The 23,492-nt window shown below is 48.2% G+C and overlaps 1 protein-coding gene across 4 annotated transcripts in view; it reads left to right on the top strand.

The window, feature by feature from the left end:
• Positions 1 to 7,388: 7,388 nt before the first annotated feature.
• Positions 7,389 to 23,492, top strand: part of LOC122385833 (hemicentin-1-like) — a 55,250-nt gene continuing 39,146 nt past the window's right edge. For 3 of the 4 annotated variants that reach the window (XR_006257271.1, XM_043374410.1, XM_043374409.1), the window contains exon 1: positions 7,389 to 7,830. Coding sequence is in view for 2 of the 4 variants with exons in the window: in XM_043374410.1 (XP_043230345.1) it covers positions 7,746 to 7,830 (85 nt within the window). In the remaining 2 variants the exon portion in view is untranslated. The remainder of the gene's footprint in view (positions 7,831 to 23,492) is intronic. The other variant, XR_006257272.1, reaches the window with a different exon arrangement.

Here is a 23,492-nt window from a genome sequence, read left to right as displayed (position 1 = left end):
AAAATCCAAAATCATATCAACTCACCCCCTGTGGGGTGGTGAGTTGATATGAACTTTGGCGTTTTAAAAAAGGGGCTTAATATATACATTTTTTATTCATTTTTGCTGATTGCCTCCCCAAGGCATGTGCCATGAAACTGGCACAAAAAGAATTCCGTAAATGAATGTGGCTTTTAACGAAATCTAGAATAACCTCAAAATCCATATCAACTCACCCCGGTTTACGGTAGTACTGATTAGTTTCTGCCTCCATAAGCAAACACATGCAAGTTAGCAGGTGTTAACTAATTGACAGTGATAAATCGTCACGTTCTTATTCACTACTAAAGCACTGTTTAATGTTTATGGCGGGCACTAAATCACTTATGTAAATCCATAGGGCCAAACGCTCCCCGCTAGGGTGTTTCCAAGCGATCTAACGTCACATTCATTGTACCCACTCATTGGAAAATTCACCGGGAATTACTGCTCGATCGTTAAATACCCCACCTTTTGCGACCCGCCCTGACCCATCTGCACTCAATCCTTCCCCTCTCACTCCCTCCCTGCAGCTATCACGCGCCCCCGCTCTCGAGTCTGTCTGGAGGGCCCGCATTTGCATGTAGCCATCAGTGGGCGGCTTTGTCCCACCCAGCGCTCCCTACAGATGAGGGCGAGTACTTCGAGTGGGACAGCGGGCTCAGACTTACACCGGAGCTCTGTTCGCCCCCCGTCTATTTATCAGCAGGCTGCGAGCATGCTGCTACTTCTTGGCTCCTCATTGGTAAAAATTCAAGTGGTCTATTCGTTAGACCAATAGGAGGCCAAGAAGCGCCAGCAATAACTTCCTTATATGGGGAAAACCGACAACACACTGATATAAAAACAGCGAACGAACAGGGCCAGGGACCGGGTGACCGGCGCACGGGTCAGCTATTGGTCTCCCCTACCTCAACCTGACCTCTGGCCTCGACCCGCACCCGTGAGTCTGGCGCGGTGATGTGGGGGCTGACCCGGCCAGCTGCACCGTGACGAAGTTTGGAGCGGAGGCGGAGGACACAGCCTGGACGGCAAGACGTAAGGATGTGGTGGTATGTATCAATGTTTTTATTGTGCATTGATTCGTAGTTGGTTATTGGTATAGGTATTACTTACGCACAAATTGTCACCGATAGTCAGATGGTTGGGACTGGTCCATTGCGTATGGCTCGAACACTTAAAATGATAATGGAGAACACAAATTATCGATTAAGACTGCATTAGCATCGCATTTGAATCCACTGTCTTTCCATTCAACTATATGGTCTGGCTGGCAGTAGACTTGTTACGAAAGACCGGGTGCGCTGCTGAAGGGTGGAGCAGACGTAAAACGTCTGAGCTGTAGCCTCACTGATCAATCATTAGAGGTACGGTGGTGCAGATGAAGCACCACATGCCAAAATTAGGCAACAAACCGTTTCCATGTATTTCATTACAAATGACCTTCCCGTCGCAGTTACAAATGGCTCCATTTAAACGTCACCACTCCCCCAATATGTAACCACACTGAGCAGTGAGCAGTGAGCAGCCCATGATCCCATTTAGATACGATGAATCGGCGCAAGCGAACGCCCACAGAAGCACAACTTACAGGGGTGGAGAGTGAGATGACAAAGATGACTTCCTAACGTGCCCGCCCACACAATTGTGAATACAGACGGGAGTGTTCGGAGCGACTTATCGCAAATATTAGTTTTACATTCACTGTAGCATTTTAACATTTCTTACTTTTCTCTAGATCGATATCGTACCGTGTTGAGCACTTGCACTTGAATTTCATTGTTTCAAGCTCTCCCCTCTGGCCTGGGCTTTCGTCGGTAACTCCTGCATCGCTCCCCCCCGTCCTATACTTTTCATCCTCAGCCACCAAGCCGGCCATCACTGAACCCTCCCCTCTTAGACCTCCCACGGACTCCTCACGTCCAAATTTTCGTGACCCGCCAGTTCAGCCGTCTGCCCAGGTTGCCGGTGACCCTGGAGGCAGCTGCCCAGTCACGCGCCCGGAATCCCGCGCTGCGCCGGCCGGCGAGCGCCACGTAACCAGGTTATACGTGTGGCCGGCTCGGGTTTAGAGCCAGCGGCGCTGGGCTGGGACACACAGGACGTGCACTGCTCATTAGTAGTGCCAGGAATGAAGAGGCTTTGCTGGGATCTTTATCGGAAAATCATCAAATGATTGTGCTACGAAGAAACTTTGCAGTAGGTAATTGAACACAAAACAAGATTAATCGAACAGCTAGGATGAAGCATAGTGTAATAATTGGATAGGATGTAGAATGTAGTATCTAGGATGTAGGATGTAGTCAGCACCCATGTGATTTGGATCGTTTGATCTAAATTGTACTCTTTGACTGCCTAATTAAAATCAATGTTAAGCAACTTATGAACGATTAACTCCCCCTATACGATCACAAACCATACCGGTGATTTAGGTCAACGAACCTTTTATCTCAGTATGTCGACCACATGAGTGCTCGCATAAAAATCCTACCAGGCATATTTACTTTTCGCTTTAGCAAGCAGTTAAGCACTGGCTTCATTGCGTAACGGATGAGCTAAGAATTAATCTAGCATCCCGACATAGAGTAACTTTGGGTGAAGCAGTTAATCTGACGACGACATAGTTCATTTAAAGTTTTCCTATAACCTACAAAGTTTGCTGAAAACAAGGTAAATTATATCCCAATATCTCACAAATGACGTGGAGGGCGAAATTGATCCCGCTACTGATATGGCTCCTACGCATTGAAATTACGCACTGAAATGCTGGAACCGTTTCGGAGGCGGTCACTCCAGCTGATTGCGTAATCCATCTTTCTGCATGCACAAACCAAGTCACGTTCATTCAAAGGCCATTCATCTGGTCATTCATTTGGCCTGGCAGTCGATGGTGATTCCTCCGTGCGTGTCGTATAAGCTCACGCAGCTCGACTAGAACTCGTAGTCAATTCTAACGACCTCGCCTGGCCGTCTGTCTATCCTGCATCTCAAACCATATCTTTGTTTTGGCCACCTTCTAGTACTAACGAACTCGCCTGGCCGTCTGTCTATTCCCGCCTCAAACCAAGTCTTTGTTTTGGCCACCGCCAAGCGACTACCATCTCTCACCGCCCCGCAGAGACCCCGGGGGATTTTATGGAATCGGATGGCGCTCATGCATATTTGAGGCGGCGCGTCCGGCCGCCGAACGCTGCCGTTCACTATCGGCCGCGGTCACAACTCAGCGACCGCCGCGGCGGCGTTCGACACCTCTGCAGACGGTGGTGTGGGGACAGTGGCCCCCACGCGACCGACCGCCGAGCCGCAGGGTTCGATGGCCAGCCCCAGCCAATGGTGGACCGGACTATCGCTAGTGAGTTTATGTGGACGGTTCGCGGGGCAGCGCTGACTTATGGAATGCTGGCATGTGGCTTGAGGTCCTGTATCGCGCTGGTTGTGAATTCAGGATTGGTGTGTTCCTTAGTGCGCGAAAATATAGAAAAGTCGCTTTTCCAGGTTAGATACATAGATATACAATTATTCTTCCTTTACGTAGATAGCTGTTTCTTCTTTATTCAAACAAAATTTGGTTCTATCGTTCAATGTTTTTATTTCCTGCCAGCCCATCAATGCGCCTTTCGTTTCTGGCTTTCAGCGCGGGATAAAGAGCACGTCAAGTCAACAACGGAGCGGAGCATCATCCCTTTTGTCGCATCCATTTGTGCCACTTCTAAAGGCGGCGCCCTTTGATCCACATCATCCGAATCGCTATTGACTGAGCCGGAGAGTTCGGCCTCGGCCAGCGAAATAACCGCCGGCCCTCGCCAGAAAAGTAAACACTCGGAAGGCAGTCAGATCTCCATCGAGACCAGAAATAACTTATTTGTCTCCGGGGAAGCGCAACGGTGGAAACGCTGGAGAAAATCTTAATATGCTATCAATGGCGCGACCCTAACGACCCAAGAGAATCGTTTCTAGTAAACGGCTATTTCTCAAAGTGTGTACTCGACAGGAATGATAATTTGTCTGTGTGATAAATGGCGCTGAGTCGCCTTTCTTCACCCCAATGTGACACATAACCGCACCAACTAACGACACATCACGTCTGTAGAAAACGAACCTCTTGTGTCGAAATCGCGCTCAGGGGTCTGAGATTGGCCACGGGCGCTGCCGGCGGAACTTTACACTCGTGCTGACAACACGGCCTGTCCGGAGCTGACACGAGAGCTGGCCGTTTGTGGTGACACCAATTCCCGGTGCCGCTCCCACGGGCCTGCTCGGGATTTGTTCATTTCGTCCGGCCGGCCAGGAGGTGATTTTTCGCGGCGGTCGGGATTGGTGCGGCGCTGACCAGCGTTCTGGCACTCTGTAATCCGTCACCAGCTCCCTGGATCGGTCAGCAGTCGTCAACTGAGCCACGAAACACTGAGCTGAACTGAGGAGCCCGCGACAGAAAGCTGAGCTGAACTGAGCAACCAGCGACAGAAAACTGAGCTGAACTGAGCGAGTCGCAACAAAAAACTGAGCGGGCAGTGGCCTAAGCTGGATAAACTTGAGTGCGATGGTTATGAGACACTTCTAAAATATTGGATCGGTGTATCGAGTTGGCATGATCTAAATGGAACAGAAGGGTGACCGAGGATTGAATTGTAGTGAAATATGACTCGAGTTGATTGGACCGACTTGCAGCCAGTCAATTTCTTGGGTAGTTTCCCCATGTTTGAAGTATGATGAATCTAAGCTATAACAATCTTGGTTACTTGCAGTTTGGATATATTTGTCGTTAGTCTCAGTTTGTTAAACTATATTTAAACCAGCTTCACATAAGTTTCAGAAAATAGGTCCGGTAATGACGAATGGATTTCGGTATGCCAGGAACTAGAAGGTTCCAAATATCGTACCACATACATACATGGTAAGTTGCCATTGGGACATCCAGGGGGTTTAAAAGTGAAAACTGGTCACTGGCACCCAGGTTTCCTGAAGCATTCACTTATTTTACTGACATCTACTCCCCTATTTTACTCCCATGGCAGCACATAAGGGCCGCATTTGATTCTTCGGTACGCCTATTTGCCTTCCCGACCAAACTCACTTATTATTCTGTATTTAAAATTATAACATGTTGACGGCCGAACTGACGCTGCTGTTGACTCGTCCCATTTCCGAACCGCATCTCTGCGCCATCCGTTTCTCCCGTCCACCATCATTTGCATTGTGTCTCTAATGCAGTTCATCCCACAGTGCGGCACGGGCGGCGGCGTCTGGGCTGAGGGCTGTTAGGGCACTTCCGCGACCCCGCCTCCGCCCCAGGCGCCCCGCCCCCTCTCAGTCACTCTCAGCACCGCCACGACCCCGCCCGGTCCCATCATCAGAGCCTCTCCCCCCACCCCCACCCCCACCACGGCGACAGCTTTTGACGCGTGTCCTCGCCCGATAGTCGGCCTTTTAGCGGCGGATGGTGCCCTGGGGGGCGGGGGTGACAGGGGGACACCATCAGGAGGAAGTGGGGAGGGGGAGGGGTGGTGACTGGTGGTGGCAGGACGGTTGGGTTGACAGGGCACCTATATGTATGTAAGCTGCATTTGCTGTGTCAACGGGGTGACTCATTAGTTATGGGTGATGGTGACACGTGCCAATAAAATTATGTAGACAGTTTGTGTCTCCAGGTATCGTTCACGAAGACGAACAAATATCCTTCAACTGACCCTCAACTTCCAGGTCTACGTAAACTATGTTCAATATAAAATAATTGTACTATACTAATGAAGAAGCACCCCACCACAAGTTTTGGTCTGAAACGAGCCTCAAATGGAGTTTTAGTCACCAGCAAAGTGTAAGTTTTGAGCTTGGCACAATCTTCAAAAATTTGTGAGATATGGCATTAGTGTTGGACAAAGGACGAACATTTATTAACAGAAAGTTTAATGTGTTGGATGATTAATTAGCTCTTTATATCGTCTGGCACCGGGCTCTAAGTTTTATTCAATAATCAAATAGCGTTTGAGTTGCAAATCCCAGCAGTGATTACCATAATACCTCATCGGTAGTCAGCAATTTACACCAAAACAATAACCCCTAATTGGACTACTTGCTGCATTCAATATTGTGCCGATGAGCCGACCTCAAAGGGAACCACATACGTGGATTCGCGCTCATTCCACTGCAGTTGAGGTCTCCCTAATTGAATATTCAGCCTTGGGACGTCCCCGGGCAGCGCTGGTAGCGCTGAGCCATTTACCACAGCAGCGGGGGTAATTCATCCGACCCAATCTGTATTTCCCGGCCGTCGACTGAGCCTAATTCTCGGCGCTGAGTCCGATTAAGTATGGCATAGCAATGCGATGCAACTAGCGACGACACATGCGGAAACGCGCCAGCAGGATTTACCACACTATAGGACAGACGAGGAGTGTCAAATAAGCAAGCCTGCCAGGTGGGTACGTGATCAGTTATGTTGCGCCACCATTTAATGACAGTTATGCTGATAGTTTATAGCACCCGAATATTAGATGTTGTTTGGCTGTTTTTCGTCGTTTCGAAATCCTTAAACGTTATTTTTTTTAAGCGTCTGCCTGTTGGTCAAAGGCGATAAGGCCTGGTGGTTATTTACATATGGGTATTACATGTACATATGTCATTTTAAAGAAGTTGCAGCCCTATTATTTACAGTGCATGTAAAAAAGAAGCTTCTTCAATAAATGAACTTGCTGAAAATCGTGGTAAAACCATGCTCTCGGCTTTGATTAGACGCGTTCTTCCCTTTTTCGCCGTTACTCGGTCTACTTCCCCGCCCGTGTGCCGCCATCTGCAGTTGAACATTTACCACTTGCTCGGGAGAATCCAGAGCGATTTTCCCTTCCCCCGGTGAATTTGGATTGTGTCGACAGGCGTCGGCGGATAAAATAAAATCCGCAGTTGTAAATGGTTCGTCTTGGTCTGCTCCGCGAGAAATGCATTCACTGACTCTCGAGCGGCACGCCAGTGACGAGAAAAGCTGCCAAAAGTTCTGCTCAAAGCGAAAGTGGACGCACTTTCTAATAAACGCAGTGTAGGTAAAAGAACAGCATCAAAGCTGGCAAAGTTATGGCTTCAAGAGCAATCAGAATTACACAAAAGAAACGCTTCAGCATGATTTCAATTCAATGACTTCTGAAGAAATGCTCCTGTATGATTGCCGTATGAATTGCAAGTGTTTCATTCATAACTCAAAGATTTTGATTTAAATTGGTCATTCATATATTATGCTCTGGCCTCTGCTTCTCCCTGAAAAGTGAATATCCTTGCCTTCCCTTGTAAAACGGCCGTCTCCCTATAGCACTTTCACAATCTGGCCGCCAGGGGCGCTGCCGTCTGTCGGTGCCCTGGCTGTCACCGGCGCCCGAGGCCTCAGTCGGTCGACCGCGGCCGCGGGTCGTGTGTGAGGCGGTCGACGCTGGGACTGTGTTAGGCGTGTGGACATACCAGTGGACGAGTGGATATCGGTAGTGCTTACTGTACGAAGTGAACAAAACAGAACACTGAACTGTACCGGGCTTATCACTCCTGGGATAGCGTAGTTAGGTGTGACAAACGCCGAGACGTGGATAAAAACGATTCGCCGGGGCTCAGTGATATGATCAACAGCGGACCCATCATGGTCGTCTCGATTCGGATGCCACCCTTGTCATTATCATCTTAAAGAAGAAGATCTCCTCAGTCTACCTGCACTCCTGGAAGACTGGAAGGCGTCTTCCCTGCTCTCCCGGATGTCGTCTTCCCTGCACCCCTGGAGGATGAGCTTCCTGCGAGGGTGGGCGGCTCTCCTGACCGTCAGCCTGGCCGGCGTCACTGGTAAGCACCTGATAGAGACAAATGGCTCAGCGCTGTCGTGGGGTGGCTCTTATGTTACTGTTTGGGAAATGGTGAGGGGGGGGGGGTGTTATTGAGCGCAATGACGCGTGGGAAGAGACCCAGACTTGAACGGTTTTCTTATGAAAATGGGTATTAATTCAACAAACATTTTACGGGTATAAAGATTAAGAATGAAAGAAAGAAAGGGAAATGATTGTAGTTGAATTTAGATATACAGAAGTAGTGTATACGTGTTAGCTGGATTGTGTCTTTTCTTAGTTCATTCGCTTTTTTTTTTTTGATCGATTAAGCACTGGAACGATGTGAATCATAGTTCGCTAATTTAATTATGTTTTTTTTTCCTTTCCTCCTTGGCTCACAAACTTTCGCAGTGATGCTTTTATTATACTCGACTGTCTGGAAAATAAAGCCCGTCATTAATATTTGCATTCGAGGCTGCCTATGCGTGCGATGGAGTATCTCGGTTAATCCCGGCTTTCCATTCCGACTGAGAACTTCTATGGCGTGGTGCCAAATCGGAATCCACGCAGGAGACGGTTCCAGCAGGGTAAACTGAGTCTGTGACTCGACACTTCGCACATAGGTAATAGATTGCTGTGAAAGAATGAAAAGCAGATGCGCATTGACTTCGGCCGTGCATACTATAGTAATAGTATGATACTATCTACTTTTTTCCTGTAGATAGTATGCATGGCTTTTTTCCCATTCTGCTGTCTGCTGAAAGGCAGCTGAGATTCGTTCTGTCCGCTGGATGGACCGAAATCAAATGTCAAATGAAACGCCAAGCATAACAGATCGAGTGGAAAGAAACTCTTTCTGAAACTTGTTCAACAATTTCTCATTATGCATGCAATCATGTGTTAAAGATTCTATTTTGTCAAAAGTTAAGCTTGTTTGAGCCCGGAGCTGATTGCTCTGTGACTTTTCTAAAACGTTGCAGTGAATATCATGATATTCGGTCCCATTTATCACTGAAATTTTGAGTGACTGAATCTGGAAGGCTCAGTACTAGACCTACCTAAACATGACAAAAGAGCTGATTACCAGGGAGCGACGCGACCGGTGCAGTGCCGACTCCCAAGCAGTCCGTATAGTACCCCCAGTAATGGAGGCGGGTTCGCTAGAAGTTATGACACATTTGACGGCTAAAACTACCGACGGCGCCAAAGTGAAATGGAAGTGCAAGAATGTCTGAAATTGGGCTAATTCCGGGGCGTGGCTTTACGAGGTATAACGGGAAGCAATTTAATCACTACTGCGCTGTCGCCTTAAATGTTCCATTGCATGTTCATTACGAATACCAGGAAAAGTAACACCCGCTCACTGGTGGCTGAAGCACTTGAGTGTAAGCTATGATTAAATGCAATGAAATTGTGTTTATTGGATTGTTCCCGTCCAATAAAAAAAAAAAATGCAGGTGCCTCATGTATACCATTGGATGGTCGCGTGCATGGTGCCCTTCATCCTTATATTCGTACATGTGTTTGCAGTAACATTGATATTACACGATTGGATTGGCTGCTTCTGTTTCCAGTGATAATGCAATGTGTATGATCGTTCTAATTAGCTGAACAAATGTTTCCAAAGATTCCGCGCGCCTTTCAGATTTAGGAAAGTGGTTCGACGTTTCTCACTCACAAATCAGCACTTGCTTGCCTGCTTGACAAAATTACAGATGCCATACCGATGAAAATGCCGGCAAAATAGTTCGTCTATAATGAACGAACGAATGACACTCCACCCTCAATGTTCGAAAGCTTCCCCAGCTTTTAAAGCAGCCGCGACTCTATTTCTGCCTTTCCTACGCGGAGACAATATATCATCGTTAGCCGACCGATATCTTCCGTTGTGATTCAGATCGTCCTTTTTGCGTGACCTCCGCTACTTCACTGCCAAAAACGCTGCGGCCATTAGCGGAGAGTGGGCCGAGAGGGCTTTTTAGCATATGATTAAATGTTGGATGACGCCGTAACGGCGCACTGGACCGAGCTGAGGTCGATACTGCCGTCCAGTCTGTGTGTCACTGTGTGACAGTTTATGTGTCAGGCAGTGTGTCGGTCTGTGTGTCAGTCAGTGATGATGTTCCGAGTGGACGTGCTTTCCTGCTGGAATGGTTGATTCCAGTCCCAGTGATGTTAGGGGAAGACATTCTGCCTGAGATGTAGACTTGTCTCTAAGACACTGAAGAAGACGTCCCTGCCGAAGAGTTATCTCATGTTATACACAGGTATGGGGAGATGTCCCCTATTTTGGATGAGCGGATGTGACCCCGAGAGACTTCCCCACCAAGCCAGGCAGCCTGATGTAACGGTCAGTCAGTAAACTGATGTGACCCGCTGGTCTGGAACGTACTGATATGGTCGCCACTGCCGCCATATAGACGCATCCTAATGAAGTCGGCTCATGCACTCCACAAGGGTTTTGTTTTGACTAGAGGTGTTATTAGAGCGCCTTGAGTTTTCTCAAAGGGATGGTGCATTTTCTAATGAAATTTTACGCGGCGCCTTGCCTGGTGAACTATGCTAACAGACTAAATAACCTGGACCTCCACGGACACGCAGATGCTTGGGTATTTAGAAATGCAAGAGGCAGGAAATATTCTGCTTACATAGCCACGCAAACCAACGTTATTTGTTTTTCATCTGACTACCCAATTGCATATCAATGAGCTCTATAAGGCCTATGTGTCAGGAATTTTCTCTACCGGAATGACAAGGACCGCATACTTGTATGGATGATTGTCGGGCTCTCAATGTAATGTGTAATGCAGATTTATAATGACGGGTACGCGTGCTACTAAATGATAAACATGACACATCATAAATAACGTAAAATGATACGCCGCCGGCTATAATTACCAATCTGTCATGTATTCCTATCTAACGTCCACAGCCCTCTATGTATCGGTCTTAGGCCAGCCGCAGCCCTCTAAGAATTTGTCTCATCCCCAGCAGCAGACTTCTACGAAATAATCTGAGCCTTAGCCGGCTGTATGTACATCGAAGCGTCAGAACGCCGTCAATTTTTGGGTTTCGGTTATTTTGTAGCAAATACCGTCCCTCCATACTCAGCCATGCTCCTCTTCCGCAACAAGGTGTAGGCGCACTTTCTCCTGACCCATCCCCTCTTATTCCTTCCCTGCCCATCCTCATGCCTCACACCCTCTATCTTACCTCTCATCATCCCCGTTAACGCATTCGTCTCCTACTTTTCCCGCTCCCTCCCGTCTTCCGACGCTCGACCTGCGTGCCACAATCTCCCGGCTTTTCGCCGGCCCGGAAGCAGCCTGGCATTACGGGCCCTTATGATGTAAATGGGCCGATCCCCGACAGATAGTCGCAGCCGCGGCGCCCCGGCCAATTGAGACAGATCGGCCACCGCGCGCCGGGCCGCGGCTGTCGGCGCCCTGAAAGACGCACCGCCGAGGGAGAGAGACGCACGGATTGGATAGAGAGACGCATCTCCTAGGATGAAATGAAGCAAGGGTGATGGGCAACTTTTGGTTACCTAGTCACCCGTGGTAGTCACATACACGATACTCATTAGCAAAGTTCCTTAGTTATTGCGCCGCTTTTGCGACTGACCATCTTTTCGTCGTCATCCAGAAGTAACTATAGTTCATCGATTTTGTTGCTAAATATTGCGTGCATGCTGTAGTGTTTGCATGTTGAGTTCATGGTGCTGCCAAATAAAGGTATTTCCCTATGTGGCAGCAATGGCACATTGGTGGCGCACACGTGACAATTGTAGTACGGTTTTGGCGCCAAGAGTTGACCTCTGGTGACCGGTGACCTGAGGTCAACAGACTGGTCTGGAGTGTGGCTGAAGAAGCATTGATACTGTTGCTATTTATCTTGTTATTAATATACCATGTAATTGTCAAGACTTGATTGTGTCAAGACACTACACATGCATATGTGTAATGACAATTCGATTATTCTACTTATGACTCCCAATCGCTAGCCATCCTTCTATCGCGTTAGCCAGCCCTCCCTCGCTGTCACTTGACCCTTGGTAAGTGACCCGACCCCATCGCGGCATCCTTACACATGCACTCACTGCTCCTCCCCATCAGATTATGTTCAGTCCCGACCACCCAGCAGAGAAAGAGCCGCAGCACCACAAGCCACTGCTGCCGCCGACCCTGTAAATGGCGTAATGCGTCCTGCGAAGAACAGATCGAGATTAATGTCCAGCCAAAATAGACATCGACCCTCCTGCTCTTCCCGTATCGGTATTGATGTGACCCCTTTCGCATATGGGACGCCGGCAAAGTGCATCTATCCAATCTGACGTTAGCCGAGACGACGGTGTCGAGCTGGAATACCTCACTGTGTTGTGACAAAGGCGGAGGGCGGATGTGCTGAGCACTTACGCTGGGATGTTGAGGGGACGAGGATGGAGATTGTTTGCATTGTTTATAAATGCAGTGACTTCTTCATACAGATAGATCGTATATGCAGGTCAGTTCTTGGTCGTAACGTCGTAACTACTTTGTGCTTGTCTCCGTAGACTTTAAGTTGAACTACAATTTCTAAGATATTTATCTCTTGCCTTAGTGGCACGGTCAGCGCATGCTACATTTAATCGTCTATTGAGACAGTGAGGGATATTTTTATTTTCAAAATAAGAACATCTTCTTAAATATCACATATAATCATTTCGCAGAATCATTTCGGATTTCCCAAAATAACAGTATTCATTCTTGCTGCCATGGAAATAACTACCAGTATAGCGCCTTTTGGGGCGACTAACGGAGCGAGCGAGAGGGTGGGCCTTGCACGTGCGAAATTGGGAGGGGGTACCTCCAACTGACTTGTGCACGGCACCCTACTAACCGGTCTCTAGCGATGTGCCAAATTTGAGCACAATCGGCCCGGCCGTTCTCGAGATCTGGTAGCGGCACCCTGCACGTGCGCACGTGCAAAATGGGTCCCAACTGACTTGTGCACGGCACCCTACTAACTGGTCCCTAACCGTGTACCAAATTCGAGCGCAATCGGTCCAGCCGTTCTCGAGATCTGGAAACGACCCCTGCACGTGCGCACGTGCAGCAGCACCCCAACTCTGGCACATGGATATGCATTGCCTAGCGGGTGCCAACCTACATACCAACTTTCAGCGCAATCGGCCAAGTAGTTACCGAGATATTGCAACAATTACAAAACTGACACCTCTTCGTTTTGCACGTGGCACGTGCGTAAGGGGTCACCCACATGCATCGGGAATAGTCCAATACTTGGTAGAAGGAATGAAGCTACCCTACAAAAATTACCGCGTGTAAATCGGTCAAGTGGTTGCTGAGATATAAGCCTCGCAAAAGCGTGACCACGGCCGGCCGGCCGGCCGCTCATACTCAGAAATTTCCGTTAATCTAAGGAAAGACTACGCTCGCTTCGCTCGCTCCGTAACAACGTCACCTCACGATACACTCGGTTATGTCATTTCAGTCAATGCGTAATGACCAACCAATCTCAGTTTCGGGAAAGTGAAACCAGGTGAAATCACTGAATCAATGAAAGCTCTCACCGTTACTGCAGTCGGTAACAATCGGTAACAAGGCGGGTTATTTGTTATGAAACTGCGGACACCTCCAAATGGCTTTATGGATTGAGTGGACTGAAATGAGAGCTCCGTCATTGTGGTGCAGATACATATAGATTGATTTGATTTGATGTTGTTTCTTTATAAATTCAATAGCAGTTCATAAATAACGTTCTAATCATCAAAATTTTAGTTTACTGTATATCACAGAAAGTCGAGTATGACCTCAACTCAAGAATATATATTCCCGACCGGGGCTGGGAAAATGCGTTTTATTCACCGAGGTTTTTGTGCGGAGGACCGAGTGCCGGTAGGCACTAGGCACGAGGTCCGTAGCCAAAAACCGAGGTGAATAAAACTGCATTTTCACAGCCCAAGGTTGGGAAGAGATTTACTGTATGCCTGGCCTATTCAAATACATTAGCCAGAGGGGTGTGGTAATAACTGGTGTAAGCAAATTGACCACGGTCAAAAATGCATTACCAGAATGCACTTAAGCCAACATTTTGGGATGGTCTCGTTCCTAAGTCGGCTAAGAGCTTCGGTCCAGAAAATAAATTTATCGTTGGCATACAGTAAAATACATACCAAACTCGGCCGGTGATAAATTTTCAAGACCTCAGTCCTTACTGATTTTTGAACTCGGCCTTCGGCCTCGTTCAAAAATCCAGTAAGGACCTCGGTCTTGAAAATTTATTTACACCGGCCTCGTTCAGTATTATATATTACCACATGCCGTACCGGCGCAACAGTTAATATCATATTCATTTGATATTTTACACTTTAATCCTAATATTGTGTTAATATTATATTAGTACTATGTTCCTATTTATAGTCACCGTGATTATTTTTTGTGTTTTTCATTATTGGGCTGCGTTGAGTATGAAAGATGAAATTCCTACTTCCCCCTTATTTAGGGTTTGAAAAAGCTGAGGATGAAGATGGTGAAGCGCCAGAAGTTAGAATAAAGATATGGAGTCCAGCAGGAGTGAGGAAACCGTGAGGAAAACTGAAAATTGGATGATACGCTGAATCAAACGCGTCTTGGATCCCAGCTGGAACAATATTAAATGTTTCATTGTGGCACGTTAAGATGCTTCACGCATTTAAATTGATCGTTTTTTGCGTGCATTTTGTAGAAATGATTATTATTCCGATTTCCGACCATGTTCTGCAGCAATAAATACATTGGCATTGGAACGATAACCTTGTTTAGTTGAATTACGTTGACAGCAAAAGTAAGTAAACACGCAGTCACTTACTTTTGCTGTTGCTGTTAGTGAACACACAATCCGTAAATATCTTCTTTGAAATTGGTTCTTCCGCTCAGAATATTCAGTAAAATTTTGTCTGGGAAAATCAAAAAGCCCTAGGGCCGAATCGTTTCCCAAATACCTTCAACATTAGCCGAGGCGGGCCGAAGCCATTTCCCAAATGCACGTGCTAATGTTAAAGGGATATCTCGGCATGTGGTAATAAAAAGATGACTCTTATACGGCCTTGGCCCAGCCGGTTTTGTGTGGTCCTCATTCAGACAGAACTGCTAGCAACAGCCGGTAGCCTTTCAGCGTCAGCGACACGCCAGTCTTCATCTGCGCCAATAAAAACCGTCATACGTGCTCTGCGGCGAGCTGTTGTCTATTGGCTTTATTTGACATTCCGGACAAGGTCTCTGGCGGCAGGCGAGAAGCGGCGCGCGCGTGCGGCCCAATTGTCGGCACTAATCCTGTGATGGCTGTCCCGAGGCCGCGCTGGTCGCCGTTTGACCGTCCCCAGGGTCCGACCGTGTGCTGTTAAACCCATGGCCCGGTGCGACGGTACCGCTGGTGTGGGCGACTCGGTCTGTAAGCGCCGCTCACGGCACTCCAGTGCCGTTTGTGACCCGGGAGTTGGCCGGACCGGTCTTAGGGGCGATCCGACTGGCAGGGAGATGGGTATTACCTGACACAAACGGTAGACAGACGGTGGTTTAGGAGATATTTTTAGAAACGCGGGACGGAGTATAAAATCCGAACGTCCTGCAACGTCAATATATTTATTATTTAGATTATTTTCTGACTTACGGTTTCCTATAAAACTAGATATTTTGATAACTTCCTCTATTAATTACGAAGTTTGGGCATAACTTCAGAACCATTGGCGAGGGCAAGAAACTGAATTCGCATGAGTGCATTCACTCGTTTTAAATTTAAAACGTTTTACAAACATCGAGCTGATGATGCTCTCAATCCCCACGTCTTTTTCTCTGTCCCAGCCAGTGTGAGTTTATCTGTCGACTGTTCGGCATGTGTTATCCGTTTGGACGTCTGTATCGCCTCTAAGAGGCTGTCCGTCTCGGGGCTCTGCTTCTCCGCCCTGATCCCACTATAGACGCAGTCAGTCGGCAGGCTGACAACTCCAATGACAGATTCGAGTTCGGTAAATAATGCATCAGATCACACAGAGACAGATGGTTCGATTTAGTTACTCTCCAGAGAAAAGAGCGAAAGCGTTCACGGTGATTGTTTTGGGAGTCTGGAGGCGAAGTTTTTGACAAGTGATGAATTGTGTATGTTCCACTTGGGTTCTGAATTCGAAGAGCGTGCCGTTCCACTTTTGAATTCAACACACAAGGAAATTCAACAAAAAAGTTACGCGTTCAACAAAAGCCAAAGCGCAAACAGGTGTCACATGAATTGGCACCTAGGTTTTAACCCCGTTACCCCCGTACGAACGGTGCTCCGGCCTCAAAATCCGTTTTAACTGTCCAGGTGGCACCGAGGTGATAAATAGATTCGCGATTATTTCAGCCAGGGACTGACAGCTCGGCTAGCAACGGTATGTAAACGCTTGTGGAAGAAACCTGATATACGTCAGCTTCACAACAACAGGAACACGGCACCTTTATGCTAAAAACTTTCCGTTTCTCAGCATTGTAGCTTGGCCTTAGGCTGGCTCACCTTCGGTGTGATAAAGGCCACTCCGCGCTCCGCTGAAAGACGCGAGGTGCTGAGCTTTTTTCAGACACTCGGATCATCTCCTTCCCCAATCTCACACTGGGGTGGCTCAAGGAGGGTCTGTTACCAGTGTGGGAGAGTATGATTGGTTTCTGCACCACCTCCTTCTCTGGCAGCGATAAGTGCAGATTGGTGCCGGCACCAGGGGAGCAGTATTCGCGGGGAGTCGGTGCTGACTGGAGTCACCCTCAGCACGCTACCCTCTGGGGTCGGGGTGAGACGCCAGACCCGCTCATTTCGGCACAGTAACGGCCGGCGACCGGCGGGGGTTTTCAGCTCTCCGAGACGATATTGAACCTCCTCTCCGGATCACGTGCCAGCTAACAGTCAGAGGTTGGAGAGGACGGTATGATTTTTAATCCAATTCTCTCAGGTTTTCTGAAAAGGCTTTGCTTCGGGTAGAAAAAAAAATGTATAACAACATTCAACACTGGTCTCGACCTACGACTTAATTTCGGTTTTTGTGCTATCCCACACAGGAAATAAGATGATATCAATAATGCATACGCAATGCTCAGACATTATTCAGGCAGCCCACGCAAAAAGCGGTTTCAAGGGTATAACCTGCGACACTATTCAGCAGCATGCACGGTCAGGATAACCGACAGCACAAAGCTGGTGTGGACAATACCTCGCCACTGGACGGCGTCACAGGCGCTCAATCGCCACGTCAATGTCTGAGGGCCTTGCAGTGTCCAAGCAGTGTCTATGTAGTGCAGTCTACATAGTGGTGCAGAAATTATTCACCTGCAGAAAGCTTGCAGACAAGGCTTGCATAGTCTGTCGTTTGTGAAAACATGCACCTGCCGAGTCTGTCGGAGCACCTCCCTCCTGTTTCTCAGTCGCTTTCAGAGGCGGCTGGAGGCGGGATCGATCTCGTCGTGGGAAGGCAGTGTGCTGGCCACCGGGGCGGCACCAGGCGGACACAGAATCGTACGACAGTCGAGCACGGTAACGAGCACGGCACACGTCCGGAAGAGCGCGTGGGAACAGCGCTGTTTGTATGGGTGTGTGTAACGGGTGCGGGAGTGGGAGTGCAGAGAAGCTTGTCCATGGGGTAGGTAGTAACAGAAAAAAAAGAATAAAAACAAAAAGTGCAATACAAAGGTGCATTGCAGTGCAAAATTCAGGGCACTTTTTGGACAATACTTTATTGAATGACCATTTCTTCCGATACAAACACTATCCAAAACAACAGAAACCTTGTGCAGACGCATATTTCGTATTTTGGTACCACTCAGCTACTGATGGTCTCCTGCGACCCCTCCAGCCTCTGTGGAATTGGCGAGCCGCAGACGCGGCATTGCCATCGATTTTCGATAGCCGCCGCTGGGCCATGATCTGAATTTGATAGTGTTTCCGTCCCAATTGAATAATCTGAACCAATCCAGCTAAGATGTGATTTACCGCATCGCCGAGTGAAGACGATGACTCAAATTAACTCATCTGAGCCAATTCAGAAGGCAAAATATGGGAGCCAGTCGCCGAAGAAAATTGCGGTTCTCGCCTTCCTTTGACGTGCAGAATGGAATTGGCTGGCTTATTGCGTGGGCTGTTTATCATGAGATAGCTAGGTATTCATTGCCGGAACTGATTGAAATCTAAACTTTATCCCAGCAAGGACTTTGCTAACACAATAAGTGTGAGCACCCAGCAAAATTATTTTCTTATTCTTCAGTGCATCCTTATTTCAGACTAGCATCAACTCCTTTTATGTGAGTCCATCACAGTACACTTCTACATACACTTAACACAGACGAATTCAGTCGGGTTTCCGGGGAGGACCGGTTACACGTGGCAACCATCTCTCTCCTCCCCGGTCCCCATGGTATTCCGTTGTGACCTCCCGTCGGTCAGCAGCTACTCGGAGGTTGCCCTCGTGTTGAACGATTACCACCACACTGTTTCTAATTGCCACTGGGTGGTAATTAATAACCTCCACAGACCGGCCGAGCCACAAACAGCCTCGGTCGTGTGTCGTGGCAGGGGGCGGTGTCTGACGCCGTCAGACACCGACACTCTGTCCGTGAGAGATGTCATTTGTCAACTGACCACCGGGGCACTGACGGGACACCATTCTATATCACGGCGCCGCCGCCCGCCGCCGAGAATTTCGAGCCGGCTTCACTTTTCCCATCAGCGCCGGAGAAAGAAGTCGAATAGGACTGATTGGATGTCCCCTGGCACTCAACGAGCCCGTATTGTTTTTTCGTTGTTTATTTTCGAAGGGAAAGAAGGCGAAGGCTCGCCCGCATTCGAGGGACGGAGACAGACGACCGTCGTGTGTGGTGTAATTGTAATGTGGGTGGCTTGATTTGAAGATTATGTTAAGCACCCACATATATTCATGCTTTGGCTAGCGGGCGGTAAGCTGAAAGGAGCCTTCGTGTGGGTCTAAAATTGTCTTCTGAGGCTGGCCGGAAGAGACAATCGATCATATTTCATTATTTATCAACGTTGACATACCAGCATTGTTTGCTCCGTTACTGAAAATGAAATGTCCAGCATTGGCAATAGACCTCACCACATCAGTTACCATTCTGAGCCAGACTGGCACATTTTCCCATCCGTAAAGCCTGGATAATCGCAGTTGTATCTCGCTTAGCCCCGGACGTTGGCATGAGCTGACTACAATACAGTCAAATAACCCACATGTAATCACCGCGTAAAGCTTCCAGGCAACCATGTTCTGCTCAGCAGCCGGACAAGCGACATGATTATCAGCATGAGGAGGAGATTTGGAACGGTACTTTACCCCGAAACCAACTTGCATCGGCGTCAACGGTTTCTCCACTTTCTGCACAAGCGTCAGCTCACACACACTGCAGAAAGGTTTACTCCGACATTCCGAGTCAACTTGAGAGTTGTGTCTCATCTAAATTCATGCTATTCATTCGGCGGCCGGTGATTTGCCTCCGGGGTTAACTGGGCATTGTGTTGGAGCGCCGGTGGTCTCGCTACCGGCTACCCGCGCTCCAGGGTGTCGGCAGAGTCATTATTGGCACATCGGAGGCTGAATTATGGACGCAGCTCGGAACGGATCCGGAAACAGGAATCAGTGCTCGGAAATGAGGACACGGAAACACAGGAATCAGTGCTCGGAAATGAGGGAGAGACAGGTCGATCAGTCCAGTTGGAGAGTTTGAACGCCGAGCAGACCGAATATTAGCCTTCGATTGGAGCGAAAAGTGTACGAGGATGGATGATTTGTGCGCCAGCTACTATTGAATTCGTACTACGCTGGAGGAAAAATACAGGTGCGTGCTGTTTGTCCCCGATTCCTGCTGGCAATAAAATGAACAGATTCGAGCGTTGTGTGTTGAACAAAGGCAAAAACAAGCTAGGTTGTAAGCAATACCGGTTGAATCATGGGGTGTGAAATTTTGCGTCGTTGCGTTGTTCAGCACTTCTTCCATTGTGTATAGTTCAGGTGATAAAAGCTGGCAGCGAATAAAATGTAATATTTTAATGCTTCCTCCTTCACTTGTTAAAAATCTTTTTAATATCAATTTTATAAGAGCTAAATATAATTTGAAAACTTCTCAAATTGCATGTGACAGCAATTACACAAGTTAGGTTGTGGAGGGTCAAGGGATCGTGAAGGGTGTCGTGCTCCATGGCATTTAGCTTAGCTTTTGCTGCTAAGATAAATATCCCTCGATCGATTGGGGATAAATGGGACGGTTTAGCTCTGGCAATATCAGAGTGGGAGCCTAATGCGCCTTTCGCTATCGCTGCTCCCAGAGGCCACGAGGGCAGATGGAACGTTAATCGATCTGTCAACGGATTTCTGCGATTGACTTATTAATCTTACAAACCATATTGCCATCCTTCGCGACGTAAGTATCTAAGCTCTACGACTAAAGAGGTTTGAAGTTTTTCATTCTTCCTCCGACCACTTTCTCCCTTTGTCTTCCTGTAATATTTAGATTTGGTATCAGTTCTGATAAACCGATTGTGCTGGATTGAATGAGCGCCACTTATGTGATTTATTAGGCGAAAAGTGTTGAACAGTGAACTGATGATTACTCGCATTGGCAATCGGTTCTCAAATATATCCTTTGTTTCTTTCCCACAGGCCGCAACCATGCTCATCTAATCTTTGCCTTGTTTTGTTTCCTCTCTCACACGCATCATCTCCCCTCTGCCTTCCGGCGAGCCCAGTCGTCCCAGCTGGGACGCTGTGCGGCGTCAAAATAGTCGCGTAAATAGCGGTTAGGGGGCTGGCGCCGCCTCCTCCGAACCCGGGCGGGAGTGTGTTGTATCACACACTCCTTCCAGGAGCTGCTCCCGAGGGACGACCGCCTCTCCGATGGCACCGCGATGAACGCGAGAAAAACGACCACTACCGCAAACACTCAATGATTGGATTTTCGAAAGTGAAGTTTGGCCGTTTTCGAGGTATTTGTCACTGCTGAACGGGATGATACGGGGCGTTAGACTGCGGAAGAACAGGGAATGAAGTGACTAAAGTGATGTTTGTTCATGTCAGGTAGCATTTTGAGAAGACGACTGACTTCATATTTTGAAACCCATTACTCCCCAAATGCTTTCAGTTCAATGTATTTCGAATCATTCCATTGCATTACTCATTTAATACTTACGGACTTCTTTGTCTCATATTGACACATGCCCTTCTAACCGCAGCCTTTCTCGCCTACGTGTGACGCCATTTCAGTGCGGCCCCGGTGGCCGGAAACCGGTGATCTCTAACGGTCGCCTTCAGCAAATGACCCGCTCTGATCCGTTTCGCCCCAGCGCTCTTATCTGGAGCGGGCCGATCGGCCGGGCGGATTCCGCTCCCCGCCGATGGCCTTTGTCGAACCGAACGGCGGTGTCTCGCAGTCAGTCGACCGCTCAGAGCCACCGCGAGACCGGCAGTCTCACCCGCAGGAATTTCATTACGGAGCCACCGCCGATCTGACGAAATATGTGCATATCTTGGGAAATATGTCCAGATCTTGAGAAATATATTAGCATCGACCGGTGAATGCAAAGTAGGTTGGCAATTAAGAGTGCTTAGGGTCCCCAAAAGTTTGAATGAGTTTCGTCGACAGTTGAGAGAGTTTGCTCGGTGCAATGAGACGTGATGGATATCGGCAGATTAGCAAAAGTGAGGGAGTTAAATCGAGACGTAGAATGTCCCTACTTTTTCAATTATTGGAGCCCCGCTTAACTTGGCCTAATGCAACCAGACCAGTCCTCCGGAGCTGCGACAACTTCAAAACTACCATAGTGCTTGCTAATAAATGTTTGAAATAGCTAATTGGCTTCAACATTTCACGTTAATGGCTTCTTTGGCACTAAACACTTCGCCGCTTTTATATGACACTCTTTATGGTCAAACTGAATGAATAAGTTCGTTGAAAGTGAACAAAAAGTGGGCTTTACTACCGGAATGCATTGCTGAATGTCAATTTAGATACTTGTGTGCGCCTCGCACCACGGTTTGTATTTGCATCTTTTGCGGAACAAGTGAGTATCTGTCGTAGTATTTGTGGTGCAGCCACAGCACAGCGTAGTTCGTACACTTTTCAAGCATATTTTGACTCACCTGACACCGACTTCATACCAAAGTTTATTTCCCAATGCATCCGCCTGCACCACTTTGGAACGGCGCGGCGGCAGCGGCGAGTTTACCTGCGTGGGTAGGCTGTACCGCTTAACACCCTTGTGCGACGGGTGGCCTAACCTCCAGACTACGCGGTGCTTCGAAGTTCGAACTCCACAGCACTGCGGCTAATCCAAGAACCAGCGGGAATTATTTCGAAACAGTGAGGCTTACACGGAATGTTCATTCATGCAACAGATGTTGACCCACTCAATCATTCATTACCTCAGCACACAGTGTATCGCCCTCTGGTTATTTCTGTACGGGACGCGGAGTCGAGGTCTCCGAGGACTTCCCCACACCCCTTTCACCACCTCTCTCTTCCTCTTATTGACTCTCTCTCTCTCTTTCTCTCTCGCTCTCTCTCTCTCTCTCTCTCTCTCTCTCTCTCTCTCTCTCTCTCTCTCTCTCTCTCTCTCTCTCTCTCTCTCTCTCTCTCTCTCTCTCTCTCTCTCTCTCTCTCTCTCTCTCTCCCCTCTTTCCACTTTATCAGCCTCTGCAGGGCAGGGTCGACCACACATTCACGACCCTCCTTCCTTTCCGGTACACGGCCGGTCTGAATGGGCCCATCTGAGACCGGCGCGTCCCGACGTGAGCGCTCCTCGCGCCGGTAATCTCACGGGCCGGCGAACAGACTCGCTCCGAGAGTACAATCAGCTGATGGGGCGCGGGCGGCTGCAGATGAGCCCCCCCCCCCCACCTCTCCCCCACCTCTCTCCATTCGCGCGTGCCAATTGATTTATCGGCTTGTTGATGGAGACGGAAGAGATTTCTGTGAATTATTCAGTGCACGGCTTTTCCTCATGCAATAGATAGTTGGTAGACCGTAAGACACCACCCAGGGGAGGCATAATGAGGTTTATGGTTTAACTGACACGTTACTATGAGCTGGGGACGGGTAATGGCGTTCGATATGTTCGCTTTTGTGGTTATATGGCTCCCGGAACGGGATAATTACGTCCATGAAATGTGTGTGTATTGTACATTTACTGCGGCTCGTCAGCGTTACGCGGGTAGTTAATAACCCAGCCGGCTAGCAGATAACGCAGCTTCTCATTCAGTCCGTGACGTCATCAGCGCAGGCAATGACGTCACTACTTCACTTCACTAAGGTAAGCTTAGCGCGTGAAACGGGCTCCATTGTAGGTCTGATAACCATTCTGTGCAGCGTTGGCGCCCAGATAAAGTCCTAGTCCTGTCTCCGTGCCTGCTAGATTAAAACTATAAGCGCGCAGCAAGACAAACGACTGTTCACTTGATGTTTTAGCGCGGCGTGAGAGAGGAGTTGGAAGGAACCACTTCTGCGAGATGGGCACTCCGGCAGCCGTGGTTGATGAGGCTGGTAATGCCGAATAACATCTTCATCAGCGCCCTTACGCTATTCCGTCAGCCGGTTAACACCTAGGAATTACTGCACCAATGTTTGTTTGCATATTTTACATATAAATGTCGAAACATTTATAAGACGATTGTCCTTCATTTAGTGTAGT

The sequence above is a fragment of the Amphibalanus amphitrite genome, unplaced genomic scaffold (assembly GCF_019059575.1).
Source record: "Amphibalanus amphitrite isolate SeventyFive unplaced genomic scaffold, NRLGWU_Aamphi_draft 000233F_arrow, whole genome shotgun sequence".
NCBI lineage: Eukaryota > Metazoa > Arthropoda > Thecostraca > Balanomorpha > Balanidae > Amphibalanus > Amphibalanus amphitrite.
Note: the sequence above shows the minus strand (reverse complement) of the source record. Positions and strands in the feature narration are given on the sequence as shown.